This window comes from Henningerozyma blattae, chromosome 8, assembly GCF_000315915.1.
Source record: "Henningerozyma blattae CBS 6284 chromosome 8, complete genome".
Taxonomy (NCBI): domain Eukaryota; kingdom Fungi; phylum Ascomycota; class Saccharomycetes; order Saccharomycetales; family Saccharomycetaceae; genus Henningerozyma; species Henningerozyma blattae.
Window position 1 is genome coordinate 692,934 of NC_020192.1, and position 21,739 is coordinate 714,672.

At 31.7% G+C, this 21,739-nt stretch overlaps 5 protein-coding genes and 1 non-coding gene across 6 annotated transcripts; 2 read left to right on the forward strand and 4 right to left on the reverse strand.

Moving 5' to 3' along the window:
• Positions 1 to 5,007: 5,007 nt before the first annotated feature.
• On the reverse strand, positions 5,008 to 7,849 carry NSP1 (FG-nucleoporin NSP1; the record flags this gene model as incomplete). Its single annotated transcript, XM_004182044.1, has 2 exons — positions 5,008 to 7,691; position 7,849. Coding segments are annotated over 2 exons (2,685 nt in total).
• Positions 7,850 to 8,784: 935 nt separating this feature from the next.
• On the forward strand, positions 8,785 to 10,920 carry GSH1 (glutamate--cysteine ligase; the record flags this gene model as incomplete). The annotated part of the gene is made up of 1 exon (XM_004182045.1): positions 8,785 to 10,920. The coding sequence occupies one exon, from the start codon at positions 8,785 to 8,787 to the stop codon at positions 10,918 to 10,920; it is 2,136 nt and encodes a 711-aa protein (XP_004182093.1).
• Positions 10,921 to 11,858: 938 nt separating this feature from the next.
• On the reverse strand, positions 11,859 to 11,931 carry TBLA0Htrna15R. Its single transcript has one exon. It is a non-coding gene; the product is annotated as a tRNA-Arg (tRNA).
• Positions 11,932 to 12,435: 504 nt separating this feature from the next.
• On the reverse strand, positions 12,436 to 14,967 carry MEF2 (mitochondrial elongation factor MEF2; the record flags this gene model as incomplete). Its single annotated transcript, XM_004182046.1, has 1 exon — positions 12,436 to 14,967. One exon carries the CDS (start codon positions 14,965 to 14,967, stop codon positions 12,436 to 12,438), a length of 2,532 nt encoding a protein of 843 aa, XP_004182094.1.
• Positions 14,968 to 15,223: 256 nt separating this feature from the next.
• Positions 15,224 to 16,897, reverse strand: RQT4 (Rqt4p; the record flags this gene model as incomplete). The annotated part of the gene is made up of 1 exon (XM_004182047.1): positions 15,224 to 16,897. The coding sequence occupies one exon, from the start codon at positions 16,895 to 16,897 to the stop codon at positions 15,224 to 15,226; it is 1,674 nt and encodes a 557-aa protein (XP_004182095.1).
• A 337-nt stretch (positions 16,898 to 17,234) lies between these two features.
• Positions 17,235 to 20,177, forward strand: TBLA0H02930 (uncharacterized protein; the record flags this gene model as incomplete). Its single annotated transcript, XM_004182048.1, has 1 exon — positions 17,235 to 20,177. The coding sequence occupies one exon, from the start codon at positions 17,235 to 17,237 to the stop codon at positions 20,175 to 20,177; it is 2,943 nt and encodes a 980-aa protein (XP_004182096.1).
• Positions 20,178 to 21,739: the final 1,562 nt, after the last annotated feature.

Consider the following 21,739-nt stretch of genomic DNA (forward strand, 5'->3'; position numbering starts at 1 on the left):
AAAGCTCTTCATTAATAAGTTCAATTGAAATCAGCACATAAAATAAATGGGAAAAGTATAAATACCCAACGGTTTTCATTGAGCTCATAGATGTTACATCTACGAGTTAATTTAGATATCATATGCTTAACCTGTAAAAGTATTTTGTCTTTACTTCTAGAAACTAATATTCGCCATAAATTGTAATTTCAACTCTGCTAATATATATAATTCTAATATAATACTGCAACCAAATACAAGTTTTAATTGCTGGGTTGTATTAAATATATCTAATTGCAAAAATTAGGTATCTATGACCTGATTATTAACAAATTGAACGTGACAGGTATGACCAGAGGTGACCCTATCTAGATAGTTAATATAAGGAGATACATAGGGACAAAAAAAAGTTAAGTAAAATCATATTAAAGAAAAAAAATAACACAAAGATACTAAAAAAATTGTTTTAACTGCACTATATTAATATTATTGTGAAATTTTACTGATCAAGATATAGCTGATATGCTTAATTATTTTTATACTTTGAAAAAATACACCAATTTCAATTCAAGAATATAGCAAAGTACAAAATCTAAACTGCACTAAGAAAAACATCATAATAATTAATTATTACACTTCTATTGAGCAAACTATGCTATTTCTTTAAACTGGTAGTTTGCAAAAGTTATCCAGACTCAGTTTACCATGACCTTGATAGAAAATTAGACCAAATATTTAAGTAGAATGTCAAAAATTAGTTACACATTGAAGACAACATTTGCTAATTGTTTATGTATTTTAACCACTCATCATAACCTTTGAAGAACTCAGAAGCATAATGCATTTACTATTCATGCGAATGTATTTCTATCTTGAGAATATTACTCTTTCAGTTAAACTTCGAAATTTCCATGAAGTATACTCTAAACATCATTTTTTAGTTTATAATAGGGATAAATTTATTACCATTATAACCTATTTCAGGAGCAATAAACACTTCTTATACTCCTAAAAGTTGTGCTTTAAATTGTGAAGTAGATTACAGGCACAATAAAACTAAGATTAATAAAAATATTTTCACACAACAGGAGACACCTGTTACGGTTTTGTAAAATTTAATAAAATATTACAAAATATGCTATTTTTTGTCTAATGTATACTAATGTTTTGCCATTTAATCTTGCTGACTTGTTGAAATGCTCTTGATTATTATAAAAAACTAAAAAAATTCAAATTCACTAGGCATACCTTCTCAAGTATTAAAATATAACACTGAACTTCTATGGAGGTGATGTATCAATTGAGGGATATAGTCATTCAATGACCATATAGCTTGGCTTAATTGTTCATACGTTTCATTGAAATTAAATAATATGCGGCTTATGGAACTGGAATAGAAAAGATAGTACAATTACTAATTTTATCAAATTCAAATACACAATAATAGATAAAATATCTTGATAACACGTCTATACAATTACTGAAATCAGTTATCACTAATAAAGTTGTATTTGCTTATTTTTGATTAGGTTGAAATATGACAAAACGATTGCTACTAGATATAAGATTGTTTTTTCAGGTAGACAATAATAACTTTGAATTTTCTTTCGAATTTCAAGGCTAAAGTATAAAGAGGAAAGCTCAGTGTCCTCTGATCTATTTAAAATTATTTAGATTACAAATTCTGAGCAGCTGATGCGATAAACAATGGATTACAAACTGTATCAAAGAGAAAAAAATCTGCTGTCAATCTAATAACATGAAGAATAATGAAAATTTCATCAATTAAAGTTACTTATAAGTACAACATAGAGTTACCCAATCAAAAATCGACAGAGAAGAGCATGATACGATTATTACCTGTAATAAAAATAAACAACGAAACTGCATGAAAAGGACAATCAAAACTCAGAAAAGCTTGGAGAAATAACGATTACATTATTTAATAAAGTATATCCCACAAAAAGCTGTTACTGTGCTAAATATCTATAGCAAGAATATATGGGAATTTTTAATAAAATTTTTGATTACTGATTAGGAAAGGAGTAAATTCAGACAAATAGGGTTACAGAATGTGTTGACTAAGATTAAAAATGTCAGAATACAAGTAGCGAGTAAAACATAGCAAAGGTCAACATTAAAAGCACTGTATGACAAACTTTAGGAAGCTTAGTTTTAACTAATGAAAAGAGAAAGGCACCATTAAGAGAATGTATAATTGTAGTGGATGAAAGTATGGACATATTAAGGGCAAGGGAGGCTCGTGCAATGACTTGGATATGTTCGGCCGAGAAAGCTGGTGCGGCTGAAAGTCCAGATGCAAATGTGAAGACCGGAGATACTGAAATAGGAAATTGCTTCATGGTTGATATGAGAATATATGAATTATCTTTGGGGCAACAAGATGAACTTCAATTGGGATTTAATAACTTAGAGAATGGGAATTTTTGTATACATAAGGAAAAACTCTGAAAACGAACAGGAGCTTCACAATTAATGGAAGAGTAATCGTCGAACCGACCCATATTGGAACTAGAGCCTGTGGATGATCGTCATAGGAATAGAAACTAAGAGCAACAGTGATGATACTTCTACGAGAATATCTTGGAATGAGTGAAAAAATATTAGTAGTAATAGTAAAGATATCCAACTAAAAGCATTGCTCGAAAATGGGAAATAATTAGGTGTGCACATTGAAACAATAATATTCAAAATTAATTGTTACTTCATTCTTAAATTCAAACTTTTGATAAATAGGTAATTTTCCATGCAACGTTAGTAACAACGTACAATAATTCTCAAATTTCTGATTGTGGACATCCATAGATATACTTTCTTTTGTACTTGACAGCGGTTGAATAAAATTATTGGAATTCAGATTATTCATGTAAAAGCTATAAAATATTTGCCAAAAATTTATAAGTAGATTTTATTTACGAGATTAATTACCTTTAGTATGGTAAATAACATGTCATTTTATAATATGTCAATATGCTTGATAAGTTGCTATCTACTAATCCATCTACAATAAAGGGCAAAAAATTGGAGCCACTAACTTAGTATCAAGAATTTTAATCTGAATATATTGGCTCTAGAGCTATCAGAAAGTTGAACGAAAATCATACTATTTGAGACCCATGAAATTGTAATTAATATAATAAGGTGTTGTATGCTTGCTTGAATACACAAAAAGAATAACATAAATGCTTTTTTCGATATAAAATGATGAATGTATTACCATTCGAGGGAAATATAGCTGGCAGTGTGTTGTTCACTTGTAGTTGTAAATAAAAGTTTGGGATAAAGGCATCGACTACCACATATTTTATTAATATGCATTTATTAAGATAACCTAGTACGTTTTTAAATGGCGTCGATTAAATTTGTTTTACTGTCATCCAATTACGAAGTATTAACACATATAGTAATTCCCATTTCATATAAAGTTTTGTTGTTTTTATCAAAAGTTAAAATTTCTAAAGGTTTAAGTTGAATTAAATATAGTATTTTTTGAAAGGAAGTAAATTGCAACTGTCCTATCTTATGTATCTCTTTAGTGATGCTTCTTCTTTAAGTTAATATCATTAGTTCTGATGATCCAGATTTCTGTTTGTTATTTAACTCATACATTAATAGCAAGTATAATACCATAAATACCCTACCATAAACTAACTTCAGAGATCCTTTTGAAAAAGGGAAAAGACGCCATATAAGAAGTGAGGATCATATCTTTATCTTTATATTAGACTAACAACCTTGCCTGCTGCTTACTTGTAGCAACAATAAAAATAATATTGTTTAATTTCCTACATCACTTATGCTTTTAAATACCTACTTGTTTTTACTGAATCTAGGCCTTCTGATTTTGAGGAAACTATTGTTCTCTTGCTATTCTTTTACCCTTTATGAATTCTTTGTTTACTTACCGACTTGGTTGTTTTTGCTGTTGTGGCTAGAGTAGAAAGAAATTTTCTGAATCTATAAGTTGTATAAGGGCTTTCACCGTTCAATGATGACTAGGCCTTTTGATAAACAATTGGGCTTCATAATAAGGAGAATAACAACCAAAAATTTATGAATACCCTGAGCTTTGAGGTGTGTACCCGAAGATGAAGTCAAATTTGCTACAAAACTTAATCAACATTTGAAAGATGTATCAGAACTTAAGAAAAGAAGGGACAAATAAGTTATGCTAGTTTATTTTTTTCCAGCAATACTAAACTCTCTACATTACATAAGCGGATGAACTAGTTTTGGCTATTATAGTTGGGTTAAGAACCTTTTGAAAGAAGCTAGGTAGAATCTGCTAAGCACTTGGGTAAAAATAATTTTACCAAAAAATACTATGCTGAAGGAACTAACAGTTCTCAATACAACATCACCTCCAACGATTGCCCAGAGTGGTAATTACTCTTGATTATCCTGAATTTTTTCTACATGTTTCTTACTAAGAAAGGAAAAATATAACTTGGATGCGATAATTAAGAATTTATTCGGTAATAAAGTGATGAATGCATATTGAATGTAACGCCTGTTAAGGAAAAGTTATCACTACTTCTTTAACTTTTGAAATTGCGAAAACTTTCACTAAAATTATGCCCTATAAGCAAAACAAGTTGCCATAGTATTAATCTAGAATTTTTAATAGTTTTAACATTAATTTTAGCTATGCTGCATACATATGATTAGAATATCCCTCTAAGGGATATAAGAAGAGGCAAAATAAAGTAAAAAAATGGATATTATATATTAAATGATAAATGATCAATGGTAAATGATAAACTGAGCAGGATACATAGGAACACATAAATAAGAGTAATAAGTTAATAACTAGTTGCAGCTAACTGAGTGTTTTTATACTAAATTAATGTATAATTTATCTAATACTTTTTCATCGAATCGTAAACTATAATAACTTTCAAAAAAAAACAGCTCACAAGCAATAATTAGCTTTATTATAAGTTATTATACAGTGGTAAGAACTAAATATAAAGGTGTTTACTTCTATTTATAGTTCAATTTTTAGACTTATTTGTTGATAGAGTTTAATTTGGTCTCTAAAGCAGCAGATGATTCATTCAATGAGTTTAATGCATCTAAATGTGTGTTTAATAATTTCACTAGTTGAGTATTTTCATCCTTATTACTAAATCCTAAACTTGTTGCTTTGTTAAATGTGTTGCTAACTGCGTTTATTTCTGATATTAAAGATGATAAGTTTGATGCCAACGAATTTAAATTATTGTCAAGCGTTTCAGCTGTACGATAAGCTTGTTCTCTCTTTTGATCGTTATTATTTGCCGCACTGCCATTGCTTGAAGATAATATATCAGCCAACAGAGAATCAGTTTTCTTTTCATAATTATCTAAGAATATCTCCAACTCGTCTTGCTGTCTTTCAATATATTGTAAAGATTGGTCAATCTTATTTTGATTTTGTTCAGCAGTAACTGCATCAGAATACAAACGACTAATTTCTTCGCCACCTTGGACTAGAACTTCATCCCATTGGTTTACTTTTTTAGAATAAATATCAAATTGGCTAGCAGAATTAGATAGTTGACTTGTCCATTTTGTGATTAAGTCATCCAAGGTTTTATTATCTAAAGATACAGGTTTAATTTCTACCGGTTTAGAATTTAATGGTTTTGGTTTATCAGTTTTAGAAGTTTCGGTTGTGGAAGAAGTTGGAGCAGGAGTTGATTTAGATTCTTCTTTTTTATCTGTTGAAGATCCTAATGAAAATCCTGGTTTAGCAGCATCATCTTTCTTTTCTCTGAAAGAAAATGCAGCAGGTTTTGCTGTTTCAGTTTTTGTATTAGTAGTGCTGTTACCAAAAGAGAAAGATTGTTTGGCTTTAGAATCACTTTCTCCTGCTGAAGTAGTAGTGGAACCTCCAAAGGAAAATGCTGGCTTAGTTGTAGAAGTCTTCTCTTCTTTTGAAGCGGAGGATCCGTCTAAGGAAAGAGTTGGTGTTGGAGTAGTATCTTTCTTTTGAGTAGATGTGAATGAAAATGCGGGTTTAGAAGTTGTACTAGATGATTTTTTATCATCTGCTGCAGACGTTGTAGAACCAAGACCGCCTAAGGAAAATCCAGTAGTTGTTGCATTAGTGGAAGTAGAATCAGCTTTCTTTTGAGTGTCAAATGAAAAAGTAGATTTTGGCAACTCATCCTTCTTCTCGGCTCCAAAGGAGAATGCAGGTTTCGAAGATTCAGTTTTCTTTTCATCTGAAGTTGTTCCAAACGAAAATGCAGGTTTTGAAGGCTCAGTTTTCTTTTCATCTGTAGCTGCTCCAAAAGAAAACGCAGGTTTTGAAGATTCTGCTTTCTTGTCATCTGTAGTTGTTCCAAACGAGAATGCAGGAGTTGAGGATCCAGACTTTATAGTAGAAGATTCTGTTTTCTTCTCTGTAGAATCTTTATTACCCATCGAGAAAATATTAGGTTTTGATGATTCAGATGTTTTAGCACTCAGGGAAAACCCTGAAGGCTTTGCAGATTCATCTTTTGTCTGAGTGGTACTGGAGATATTAAAAGAAACCCCGGATGGTTTATTAGGATCATCATCCTTTTTAGCAGCATCGAAGGAGAAGGCCGGAGTGCTTGTCTTATTTGTAGACGATAAATTAAATGCATTATTAGTGGAGGCACCGAATAAACTACCTGAAGATTTGACAGCAGAAGAGTTATCAGATATGCTTGCAGGGGCTGCATTTCCTGTAGAACCAAACATTGATGAAGTACTTTGATTGTTGACTGTATTCTTAGCACCAAGAATACTAGAGGGAGAATTGTTGGCAGATGAATTATTAGCACCGAATAAACTTGGCTGACTGTTTTCCTTTGAAGTGGCATCGTTAAGATTTGTTGATGTAGCACCCAACAAACTACCAGCATGTTGAGAAGTAGTATTAGAATCTGTTTTACCAAAGATACTAGTAGACGATTTGGTTGTAGTATTATTCCCTAAGACACCTGTTGCAGGTTGAGATGAGGTGTTAGTAGCAGAAGTCCCAAATACACTTGAAGTTGGTTGTGAGGTAGCATTAGCTGTAGAATTTCCAAACAAACTTGTTGCCTGTTGAGCTGTTGTATTAGTAGCTGATTTACCAAACAGATTAGTTGCTGGCTGAGATGTGTTGTTATTGTTAGCACCACTACCGCCAAATATACTTGAATTTGATTGAGTGGCAGTATTAGCGTTAGCACCACCAAATAAACTTGTTGAAGGCTGAGAGGTGGTATTGTTATTATTAGATGTAGAATTAGTAGAGCCTCCAAATAGACTATTTGAGGTGGAAGCATTATAACCAAACCCGCCGAATGCAGGTTTACTAGGAGTATTGGAATTTGCTGCAGCACTGAACCCACTAAATTTAGGTGCATTATTATTAGTATTATTATCACCAAACGTATTCTTACCAAAGGATGAATTATTGTTTGAATTTAAATTACCAAAGGCACTACTACCAAAGGAAGAAGTATTATTAGTATTACCAAAGGCACTAGTGCCAGCGGAGCCACCAGTGGTAGAATTGTTATTAGCAGCTGAACCAAAGGCACTAGTATTGGTATTAGTATTATTATTTGAAGAATTATTCAAGTTACCAAAGGGAGAGGCTGCATTAGAATTGGTATTGTTACTGTTATTGAATGAAAACCCACTGGAAGAACCAAAGGCATTACTAGTTCCTTGCGTATTAAAATTCACTGGAAAGAGGATCAATGAACACAATATTATATATTATGGAAGAAGTATTATAATGTTAGTAAAATGAAAAATTTTAAAAAAAATAAAGATGATACTGGAAAAGAAATCACATCATAATATCTGTGATAAACTAATAGCATAGAATAGTAAACATACTTGTTGAAACGGGCAAACACAAGAGAAGTTCAATTATATCTATACACCCAGTAGAGAAATTATCTTGTAAGCTATGAACCTTGATCAGATCTATTTGTCTTAGAATGGCCCTTCACTCTAATCTTACATATGCATCTCTTTTTCATATATTTTTCATCTTTGAGTTTAGAATTCCAAAGCAGTTACCCGGTCCATCTAAACAATGAAAAACCCTGATCTCACTGAAATTTATACCTAAATACCCTTATAAACCCTCAAATACAACCCTAAAAACTCACATTAACCCAATATTTCTAATTTGTAAGCCCTGCGCCACACCACGTGAGCTTGGGCGTTTTTGCCGCACACCTCCACACTTTTTGGGATGCTTACTAATGTAGAAGTGAAAAAATATCCATTCATCACTCCGCTATGATGGGCTCCGACAGGCGGCGATGGCTTATTATTCTACTACTTCTTCGTAAGGGTTCGAATTCTTCCTCGAAGGCTTATTAATATCAGCCAGTAATGGAAACGTTTATCCTTTGCAAGAATATATATCTGTTGTGATTTCTCATTAGTGTTTTTCTTGTCCTTTTAAGAACAGTGGATACCAATTTTAAAGCATTGTTTACTCTACAAAAGTCATTTAGCTAGGAATATTATTTGCTGCAAAATAATATAACTTTTCTAAAATACAATATAAAAATTATATTGTATTTTTTTTTATATTTTATTTTTATCTCTTTCTTTTCATTGCTATTGTTTGTGATATTTAACTCAGGCAGCCCCAGTTTTAAAGAGTGAAATATTTTCTGTCTTTTTACTACCATATATTGACTTTGATTTGATTTGAATACTTGATCTATTGAGTTTATTTCAAGCCAACACTATTTGTAGAAAATTAAGGTATATACACCAAGTCTAAGCAGAAAGTTGAAAACTGAAATATAAGAAATGGGTTTATTATCATTAGGTACTCCATTGCCATGGGAAGAGTCTTGTAAATATAATGAACACATCCGCAGTCAAGGTGTCATCCAATTGTTGAATGTGTTTAAGAAATATCAAAACATTGACAATTATCAATTATATTGGGGTGATGAAGTGGAATATATGCTTTTACAATTCAATGAATCTAAAAATAATTGTGTATTAGATTTACTTCATGATAATCTTCTGACAGAATTCAATGAAAATGAAGGATTAAAATTATGCAATTCGAATAACGTTCATTTTCATCCAGAATATGGTAGATTTATGTTGGAGTCTACACCAGCAAAGCCTTATAAGGATTTCATGGGTAGTTATATAGAAAAAAACATGATAAAGAGAAGATTGATTGCTTCAAACCATCTAGCTAGATATAATACTCAGAATTTGAAACATGTCCCATTATCTTTAACTGTTTATCCAAGAATGGGGTGTTCTGTCGATCCCTACAGCAAGCAATTTGAAGGCTTTACTAATTTATATGATGATGAATGGACTTTGAAAAATTCGGCTTCCAAATCATTATTCTTACCAGATCAAGTAATTAATAAACATGCAAGATTTCCTACCTTGACTGCTAACATTAGATTAAGACGAGGTGAGAAAGTCCAGATTCATGTCCCCATGTATAAAGATTCAAAGACTCCAGAATTCGATGACTCTTTAAATGCTATAACCCCCAAGAGAAATGGTTTTCCATATGAAGATAAGCAATCTCTGAAAGCTTTGAAAAAAAATCATATTTATATGGATGCTATGGGTTTCGGAATGGGATGTTCTTGTTTACAATTGACCTTTCAAGCTCCAAATATTACCCAAGCTCGTTACTTATATGATTCTTTGGTAAATTTCGCACCAATCATGTTGGCTGTCACTGCTGCATCTCCGGGGTTTAAAGGGTTTTTATCCGATCAAGATGTCCGTTGGAATATTATATCATCAGCTGTCGACGATAGAACACCATACGAAAGAGCTACAGACCCCTTAATTCCTGAAGAATGTTCCAAGTTTGGTGGGATTGATCCATCATGTCAACCAGATATAGAACATGGAATTCCTAAATCAAGATATAGCTCTGTAGACTTATTCTTGGGTGGTAATAAATATTTCACAAGAAAATATAATAATACTGATGTTCCAGTTAATGAAACTGTATTACAGAAATTGTTAGAAAACGACTTAGCTCCATTGGATTATGATTTGGCCAAACATTTTTCGCATCTATTCATTAGAGATCCGCTCGTAATCTTCGAAGAGTTAATTGATCAGGATAATTCTCATTCAACTAACCATTTCGAAAATATTCAATCAACTAACTGGCAAACCTTAAGATTTAAGCCTCCTCTTTTACCAGAGTCGGATAATGAATCTTCGAATGTCAATCCTCCTGGCTGGAGAGTGGAATTTAGGCCAATGGAAGTTCAGTTGACAGATTTCGAAAATGCTGCTTTCTCAACTTTCTTATATTTGATAGTTGATTCGATATTATCTTGTAATATATCAATGAACCCATATTTAAAAATGTCAAAAGTTTGGAAAAATATGGAAATTGCTCACTTAAGAAATGCTGCTACAAATTCAAAATTTTATTGGAAAAATTCTTTCCAATTACCACTCTCTTCAACACCAACTTCTACTTCTTATAATGATTCTCCAATAGACTCCGTCATTCTGGATAATGAATCAACAAGTTTATATCCAATTGATGAAATCTTCCATAATAAACAAAATGGTATCTTTACGAATTTTATTAATCCATCTTTACGTAAGCATGGGTTGGTTAAAAAGGATTGGGTTGAATTAAAAAATTCACCAAGAGAATCAGAAAGCTTTAGAATTTACCAATATTTGAAATTAATTTCAAATAGAGCAAACGGGAAACTAAAGACTCCTGCAAAGTTCTTAAAAGATTTTATTTTGAATCACAAGGATTATAAAAACGATTCTAAAATTTCAAAATCAATAAATTATGATCTTTTACTGATGTGCGAAAGAATTACTCTACTAGATAACTCGAATAGTGAGTTGACTGGCTTCTTTGGTCAAGAAATAGCCGATTATCTTTTGGATTATGAATTCCAGTCACCAATAGCAAATTAAAATAACGGCTTTACATATTAAAAACTACATTGGGTTTTGCAATCTTTAATATTACAGGGTTTTCGTCATACACTTTTCTACCATTCATTTCTTTATTTATTATAAATTTTATTTCATTGAAAAATTCAATGTCATAAGGTTATCATTATTTCTTATAGTCTCATAGAATTCTTAATTTCAATTTTTTTACTGTATATCATATCTTCTAATTTTCTAAATACACGTATTAAAAATACCTTTTTCTTCTCGCACACCACAGAATAACTTCTTCCCTAAAATCCAAGACAACTTAAGTCTCATCGATATAGGGATTGTCATATTTATATGGAATTATTTTAGAGCATGTAATGCATATAGTATTTTAATGTTATGTGATCATTTATTACTTTCGTAGCATTTATAGATGTGTTGATTGAAGCTTGTCTATTAGCAATTTACACTGCCAATTAAGATAGTCCATTTTACTTACACTAGATATATTAAAAGGCTGTATGATCAATTAGTATCGCCTAGATTGATACATACAAGGGATGATATCTTTGATAACAGATATTCCTACTATGTAATTCTTAATACCAGAATGTGTTCGATTTAGGTAAAAAGAATTTTTCCTATTTGGAGAGAGTCATGGGTACAGGGTAAAGTTGCAAATAACTCTTCTAACATTACTAATAGCGATATGGAGGACTTATATTCTGGAAGTAACAATTAAAAGTAATATTTAAGTTAAATAAATAATATCGCATATTATTCCAAGAATAAAAATAAGCTAGTTGAAAAATACAATCATGGGGAAAAATGTAATACTATTATTGTATATTTATTTTATATTCAATGATGTCGCTATAGATTGAATATTGAACTACTAACCTTCTTGGGGTACTCATCACTACAATTTTCACGTGATCAAATTTTTTGAATAAAAACTTAAAAATAATCTTCCCCGCCAGGACTCGAACCTGGAATCTTCTGGTTCGTAGCCAGACGCCGTGACCATTGGGCCACGAGGAACAAGATTGGTTGATTTTCTGTTTTGAAAATCTAAATATATCTTAATTAAAATTCTTTAAGATAAATTGAATATCTCTCTAACTCTCTTGAATCCCAGTAAAATGTTCTTTAACCCTAAAGAACATTTCCCTTTTTTAACAAATACCTTAATTATCAACTAAACTAGACATCTGAAAATTAAATAAATATACCTTTTGAAGAAAAAATTAGAATAATAATATTATTATTTTCCAGTAAATACACTAAAACTTAGTCTAATAGTTCAACAATTTAACTTGGAAAACAAAATTAAAGGAAGATTATATTTACAGTAAAATAAATAATTTCATTTATATTCCATCACCACTTCCAATTTGTAGGGGAATAAATCGGTGAGAAAAGATATACAGTTTTTAATACACTAGTAGCGTAGCTTCCAATCCTATCAAGAATTACTTTTTTTGACTTCTTTATTATACAATTTTATATACAGTTGAATCCTTAAACTTACAATATGCGCAATATTTAATAACTATCAAGAACATCCTTCAAACTTTCTCTGGAAACCTCATTCATACCAGAATATTCTAAGATGAATGAACCATGTCCCTGAGTTATGCTTCTGAATTGGTTACTATAATTCATCATGTTTTTTAATGGAACTTTTGCATTAATATTCACCAATGAAGATGAGATACTTTCATTAGATTTTTGTTCGGCCAAACTGTCATACATGTTAGGGTCTGGAGGGAAATATTGAGATTCTAAAATAGAGTTGTAATCAACAGAGTTTCCTTCCAGGTTATTAGGTTTCAAATTTTCTTCAGTTTCAGATATTAAATCAATAGAAGCATTTCTTTTACCTGTTAAATCTTTTGTTACCAATCCTACGTAGCTTTGAGGTACATCTAGAACTACGTTCATTATTGGCTCTAGAATTGCAAATTGGCTTTTATCCATGCTTTCTAAAGCCTCCACTATTAAGTTTCTTGAGATTCTTAATATCTCAGATGTTTCTTCGCAATCAAATGGAATTTTCCAATCACCCTTTATCCTAACAGCGCAAGAATACAATGGGAAGTTTTTGCTTGAATAATTTGATTGTAGGCCAGCAATAGAGCTGGCAATTAAGGAATTAACAATCGTCTCATAGGATAGAAAATGTCTCCACCCATCCCCACTTTCAGAAAAGTGGTAACTTATATGGTCTTCTACAACTAAATAATTATTATCGTTGCCTAATGGATACCAAACTTCATGCTTTTTTCTAAATGTATTTCTTGAATCTTTGAAAGGGGTATGAGGCTCAATAGATAATGTGAATTTAAAATCAGATTCCGTAGCTCCTGTATTTTGTTTTGGATGTGAAAAAATAGACGTAGTTGTACGAAGTGTTTCTTTATATGAGATCCTGATTTCACCGAAGTTAACGTTTGCCTTCAGATTGTTGACTAGTTTGTCCTTTGCAATTTGAAGATGAAGATCACCCATACCATTAATTACAGTCTGCCCACTTTCTTCATCCTCGTAAATTGTCAAACTTGGATCATCCCTACAAAGAATGTGCAATGCCTTTTCCATCTCTAGCTTATTACCTAATGTTTTAGGCTCAACACTTGCACTAAAAACTGGTGGTGGAATGTTGATTGGTTCAATCATAACAGATAACGGGTCTAAACCAATTTTGTTCTTTAGAGACTTTTGCCAATTCTTTTTTATGTATGAATGTGAAAGAATCGTATCACCAGTGTTTAGTTCATTTGAAACATTTGCATCTCTTTTAGAATCATTGTCTTTGCCCTTGATAATAACACCAATTTCCCCTTGGTGTAAAGACTTCACTGTTTCAACCTCATCAGCATTCATAACACCAAGGTTATTGATTCTGAATGTTCCTTTTGTTCTTGGATTATATGTAGTTGACCCTGAATTTAGAATCCCCGAATAAATACGAACCAATATCATTATTCCTCTAATTGGGTCTGTCATAACTTTGAATACAAATGCCATGGCTAAGTTATTCATACTTGCTACATCAAGCCCAAACTTTGGGTCATAGGTTACAGGGATATCAATGGTATTCTTATCCTGTTGTTTTAGATTATAGGTTATATTAACGGGTTTTGATTCAATTGGTGAAGGTAAAAAGTGGCAAACAGAATCTAGTAAAGGTTGAATACCTATATTTCTAAAAGATGCACCACATAATATTGGAATAACTTGTAATTTTAAAGTTGCTTTTCTTATGGATTTATTTAAAACGGATCCGGGGATTTTATCATAATTTCCCTCAGCTTCATTTAGAAAATACTCAACCAACTCTTCATCAAATTCACTTAAGGTGTCAATTATTGATTCCCTACATTTTTCTAATTGATCAATTATCTTAGAATCTGTCATATTGCTGATATTCATTATTTGAATAGAGTCAGGTACCTCTGGAGACCAGGTAATTAGTTGTCCATTTAATATATCGATTACCCCATTAAAAATGGAAGTCTTGGTTTGTGGATCAAATTTAAAATAAGGAATATTGACAAAAATAGCTCTGGCCTTCAATTTTTGAATTATATCTCTAACAGTATTATTAAATGATGCTCCCGTTCTATCCATTTTGTTGATAAAACAGATTTTAGGGATATTTCTTGAGTAATGCCATATTTTTTCAGTTTGCGCTTGAACGCCAGAAACAGCATCTAATATTACTACTTCCCCATCAATTACTTTCAATGATTTCAGTATTTCAAAAGAGAAGTCTACATGGCCAGGAGTATCTATTAAATTAATTCTAAAATCATTTTTCTTGGGCCAATTAAATGATACTGCTGCACTTTGAATAGTAATGCCACGCTCTCGCTCCTGAGGTAAATAATCAGTAGTGGTATTACCTTGGTCTACATTCCCAATTCTATTGATTTTCCCTGAATAATACAGCATACGTTCAGTGGTGGTAGTTTTACCGGCATCGATATGAGCTACAATCCCTATATTTCGAATCTTAGAAACGTCCGAAATTGTCCTACGAAAATTTCTTAGAAATTTGAAATACTGTAGCATCGTATATAATGTATTGCAATTGTTATTGAAACGAATATTTGATGTTGAAATACTTCTGAAAGAATATCTATCTAAAATGTATTCTCATTTAAATATATACTAACATTTTACCCTCAGCGGGAAAAATGAAATTTCTGTAATCACGTGCCAACAGGAAATTATAAAAATATTACGAATTAAGAGAAACGAATTATTACTATTACAGTGGTATAAACGAGACTTTCATTTTGGTATATTTTCTGATTCAGTGAACAGTCTAATAAACTGCTAAAACGCTTTCTTCTAAAGTATCATCTTGAGAAGCGCCGATTTGAATCCTGGACTTTAATTTATCAGGGTTTTGAGCTAGACCCTTCTTTGAACAGTTATTGTCATCAGCTACATCTATATCTTGATTTGTTTCGACTGGAGTTGAACCTATATACACCGGAGCAGAAAACTGTTTCAAATTTTCTTCAAAATCCCAAACTTTATTTTGAAGAAGAGCAGATTCACTTTGTTTATCAAGACTAACTTCATGTTTTAAGGCTCTAATCTCTCGTAAGGCTGATAATTCTTCTTCATCACTAATGGTTTCTAATAGCTCATCATCTTCTATATCAGATTCTGTAATTGGTTTGCGTTGCTTTTCAGATTCCGTCATTGTTACTTTACCATCTTTACCGATGTTTAAGCTAACAGTATATTTATCTTTTCTTCCATTCCTTTCTCGTTCATCTTTTTCCCATTTCTTTAAGTTTCGCTGTTGTTTCTTTAACATTAAGGCTCTTTCTCTGGCAGATCCCCATATATTTCCATTATCTGACATGCTAAAATCGCTTGCATTATCAATAATCTTAGTACGTTCAGCAGAGGTATCTTGAAAGTATAATAGCTTGTCTAATCTTTCCTGTGCCGCCACTAAATCAGGATCCACATTAGGATCATGGGTATCAGCAGTTGATGATAAATTTTCTACAGATTGTTCATGAGGAATACTTTCACCCTCTAATACCATTTTCCTCCTTCTTTCTCTTTCTAAATCTTTTTCCATCTTCATTAATTGTTTATCTGATTTTTGAAATTCATTTTTTCCCATTGCAGTAGACATCATGTAAATTTTCTCTTTTTTCTTCTTTTTTTTACTTTTATCTGAATCATTCAAATTAGTTTTATTTAAATTATTATTAATATCTTCCTTTTCTTTTTTCAATAACTCCAAAATCATCATTCTCTCTTTTGAGGATATGAGTTCTTCGCCGCAGAAAGAACAACTTTTCATATGCAAACCTTCTCGAGCACATATAATTTTACCACATAATAAACAATTAGGTGCAGCATCAAATACAGGATGTCTATTTCCTTGGCAATTACAGATATAATTTTTTATATCACCACCTTCTTCTTCTAATTCTAACATTTTTACAACATCTTCAATCTCCTTCAAGGATCTTGCTTTCTTTGTCTTTGCACTTCTAGTAGAATTATTCAATTTGGTTTTACTACCTTGAAATTTTTGTGATATTGTGTAACCATCAGATTCAGAGTTAGAATTTTTAGTAGTTAAAGAGCTTTCCCTTTTTGCTGTGTTATTTTGCCCCTTCTCCATGGTACTTTTAGAGTTTTTATCATATATATTGGGACTTTCTTTGGAATTCTTGAGATTGTTTTGAGAATGGTTAGTCTTATTAGTAGTGGGAAGTATTTTCGCTGATTCTGTTTTGTGCGTATCTTTCTCTGACAGTAGTCTATTAAATTCTATCACAAACTCGAAAGCCATGTCAGTCTGACCTAAGATATCAAAAAATTTAGCAGATATAGCATCATGGCCTTCAAGCTCCCAATCATTTGAAACAATGCCATTGCATAGAACCCTAGCATCACTTTCCTCAATAGGTACAATATTGGGGATTATTTTAGCAGCGTATTCAATAGCTTGAGATCTAGTCATTTCAAAAATATACTTTTTATATTTGGCCACTTTAAGCTCTTACAGATTCTATAAATATAAACACTAATATTACTTGAAAAAGTTATTCAGTTTAACTTTCAGGATAAATTCATTTTTATATATAATTACTGCTATGGACCAATCTCTGGTGTCATTGCTAATATTTTTCTACAAAGAAATAGCTCTTATAGCGAGAATTTGAAACTTAAAAAATGTTTTCCAGCTATATAGGAAAAAATATCAAATCAAATTTGAAACTTAAAAGCAAGACCAGTAATAATAGTTCATGAACTCTAGTTCATAATCATTGTTCTTATATAAAAAAAACATAGTAAGTATGGGTTATAAAAACAAGCACCATCCACAGTCTTCTTATGCAAGAATTCATTCTAGATACCAAAGCGGTGGCTATTCTAATGCAGGTACAAGAGAATCCTTATTAAGAAGAATAGGAGCATTAGAGGAATCTATTGATGATATTTTAAAAGAATATGAGACGAATTATAAGGAAACTTTGCATTTTTTGTCTAACCGTGATCATTCTAAATATATCCAGAACATTGACCCTTTCAAAAACAATAATGATCAACCACGAAACCTTGATCAATCTTCCACTAAAATTGATGTTAATAAAAATACAGAACTTTCCACTAAAGTTCCCCCTCAAGAAACGCATTCAGGCTTGCCTGAAAAAATAGAGCCAAGAGCTGCTACAAAAGAAAATATAATATCTTCAACAAGTATTCAAAAATCTTCTTCTGAAAGTAAGCCAGCACTAAAGAATGTCCAATCAACCATACTAATTTCGAACTTTGAGGACAACTTAACTGAGATTGCTAAGAAGTCTGTGAATTGTTCTATAGATATACCAAAAACCTCCCAAGATAATCATATTGTTTCAGTAGTACATTCAGTAAGTTTTCCAGAACCTAGAAAAGAGACAAATGATAAATTAAATCCAATATCTACCCATCATTCGGTACCTAAGACTACACCATCTGATACTACTATAGAGAATGATCTAATTGCTACTATTCAATCTGATACTAAAGCTACTCTTTCCGCAGCACCAATTGTCTCCGTTGGTTTAGAAATTCCCTCTAAGGATCTTAACAGTTCACACTTAATTAACAAAAATCTTAATCAAATTTCTCAAACAGATGTTCCAAAAATTCAATCAGGATTAAATTTAGATGTGCAAGAAAGAAATGCAGCACTAAACAAAACAAATGAGGTAGTGAATCAAAGAATGTCCCATTCAATAGCTGTTGCTGAAACGAAATGCAAGAATAACTCAAAACCACATTCAGTTAGTCGTACTGAATTATCTACAAACGAGGCACTTGACTGTAAAACTACTACTTCAATTAACAGTCCTAAAGAGAAGGTTCAGAATGATAAGACAAATGAGAATTTTCAAAATGAACCAGTAAAAACACAATTAACTCCTGAAAATACCAAAATTTCATCAGCGGACAATGATAAGATGAACAAGATACTAAAACTTCCAGTAGCTCAACCTCCAGAACAAGTTATTTCCCCAATTGTAAAACACGGCGCTAGTATTACAGCTTGTGATGTAAATAAAGCATCTGATGATGGTACTTCTCTTAATAAACTCACCTTAAATAAAAATAATGAAATAAAAGAAATACCACTTTCTAATGGAAAGTCAAAGACTACTATTACCAAAAGAGAATCAGTTATATGCTCAGATAAGGTTAATACAGATCAAGTCAGTAGTAATGGGAATGTGACTTCATCTGATTTAGTTCTATACAATAAGCCAAAGAATACTGATATTGTTGCAGACCATGCCATGGTTATTGAATTAGCGTCAGATCGTCAAGTTAAACAACCTTCTGAATTCAACGATGATAAAGCTAAAGCGCTTGGTTTTCCAACTGCTCCGTGCAAGTCTCAAACGGACTTGCCAAAGCAACGATCATCTATACAAATTGATACTGTAGGGAATAAATTGGTTATCCAGACCTTTGATCTACAAGATGATAACGAAACTAACAAGATAAATGATGGTGATACTTCAAAGAATGCAGCTACAGCAGTTGTATTAAGGGAGACAGATATTTCTCCGCACGGTGATGTATCTGACGCAACTAATAGTGAGCTTTCATTCCTTAGACATATTTGTAATAATTATCTAAATATTTCCCACATGTTGACTACTATCAAGTTCAAAAAATTGTGCTGTATTTCTTCCAAGAAAGAGAAGCCAATAGGCTTATTTGGCATTGCGAATCATGGTGACACTTTACAATTGTTATCATTAAATAGCGATCAGATTAGCGCAATTGGCAAGCATTGGGATGTATTTGTTAGTATGTTGAAGGCTTTTAATGAGACTGAGGAAAGATTAAAAAAGTTTCTTGTATGGCAAGGATTTGTGGCAGGAACTACTTTTCCACCTGGAAAATTGACCACATTTTATTGGATGGATACCTATTATAAGCATGTGTACGGTAGTAGTATATACAAGAAGGTTGATGGAAATGAATCCTTTATAGCTCCTGAAAAACCATTTTGTAAACAATTCTGCAAGTACGGTGAATGTAATACCAAAAAATGTAGGTTCATTCATGATAAGAAAAATATTGCTTTATGTAAGGATTACTTCTTTAGAGGTGCATGTTATAAGGATTGTAATCTAACCCATCAGCCTCGCGGTAACGCAAATGTTATTCCTGTATGCAAATATGACTTCTTTGGCACATGTAATTATCCTTTTGGTGCTGAGACAGGGGAATATGGCCCCGATTATTGTAAATATGTGCACAATTCAAAAGCTAGAAAGGATTACCCAAATTGTATGAGCTTTGCTTACGGTAGTTTCTGTGAGGACGGACTAAATTGTGAATTTCCCCATGTTTGGGAATGCTTTAATGAGTATATGGGTATACCCTGTGTTTTCTCAGGATGCACATATTCACACTCAAATAAATCCCTTGCAGAACCTGGTTTTACCCACAAGATTCCATTAAATAAGATCCCTGATAAAGCATACTTAACTAAAAGTAAAATTTTAAGTGGGCATCACACGATTACGCCTCATTATCATTCTGAACAATCATCTAGTGGAATTAAGCGCTCAAGAGGTAGCAATTTTCATGAAGATGATAATCAGATACACAAGAAGCCTAGATCTAAAACCTTGGAAGAAAAGCTAGATCTTCCTGCTAAAGGTCCTAATAATGGCACATATAGAAGGAATGTTGGTACAACTCCGACTGTAAGATTAGACGAAGAATTCATCCCCCTATAGAATAGAAAGTCTAATTATTCCTTTTTATCATTAACTCGTTAACTGTATGCCTACCCATATTGAAAATTTTTTATATGATAATGCCCTAATTAAATTCGGTAAAATTTGAAGTCTGCCTACTTATTTGAAAATTTAAATATAGGGCTAAAAAAATTTTCAATTTTCTCCGAGAAAAATCTCTATTCGAAAAGTATAAAATGCGAAACGTTTGAGACTTTTATCTCATATTCATAATTCTTTCTAATTCTAGTTTGAAATATTTTTTAATACACCAATCGTCAGTAGTGGTTAGTACTATCTCAAGATAATATTAATTACCATTATATTATAGAAACCTAATGTTTCATTTGTTTGTGTTCTTACTGTCGATGAGGGTTTTCCTTCGGGATTGGTCTTATTTGACAAGTTAATACTGGGACTCTGAACATATGATTCTCATACAATAACCCATAGCTGAATGAATTTTGACACATCCTAAACAAATGTGGCACAATTTTCATTTCGTTTCCGGTTTCTTAGATAAAAACTATTATGAGGGAGGCCCTTATAGGCAAAGACCTAGAGGGAAATGCATGTTTCCAGAGAGTTATATAATGTAACTTGAGAGTTTGGGATCTACAATGCTTCTTCTTCATGTTAGGACAATTTTGAAATTTTACTCTTGGTGTAATAAAAATTATTTTGATATTTAGTCAGAATAAGTGTTAGAATTCTTAAAATAGTCTAGCTTATTCACTTTACAGTATGTGTGGGAGTTTATACGATTAGGTGTGAAGATATTAGTAACTTACCAATACCTTATTCTAGCATATCAGCTTTAGAAATAAGGAGACAACAAATGGATATAGCCTGTTGAGCTTCTTAGTGTTCAAGTTATGTTAGGATCTAAAAGTTAATATCATAAAGCTATTAAACTACATTATGATTTCTAAATTGGTCATTGTATATTAAACTATAGTTTGAAAAGAGCTTTTGTTTACCTAATGTTTTAAACAGCCCACTCGTTTTGTTCATTCAGGGGGTTAGTAGATTATATTAGTTTACAATTGTATACAGCTTACAATTTTCTAACCAATTTTTTCTGTAAAAACATTGCGTAATACGTATAATAAAATATTGCAAAAAAATCTAGTCTTTTAGAATTAATACTGTCATAAGTATAAAACAAGTAATCAAAGTCATAAGTTCTTCTGCGAAATAAATCAACAAGAGGAATCATAGAATAAATTTGTCAGATCTGTAGCAATATGCTAAAAACTGAATATCATCATAATTTAGAGAATAATTCTTTTTTTTATTAATTGTTTGATAGTATAGAAACCTCCTACCCTTTTAAGTAGGAATAACAATTACATATAATATATAAAATACAAAGATTAGGCATCAAATGAAATGTTGGCAATTTATACATTATTTTTGGACGAGAGGTTCAACTCATCGTCGTCTATAGGTTAAAAAAATTTACCTAATTAACCTTACAAGAGTTATATATCTCTCATGCTTAGTATAACCTATAGTAGCTACATGATGTACGCTAATTGGCAGCAATGAATTTACTAATT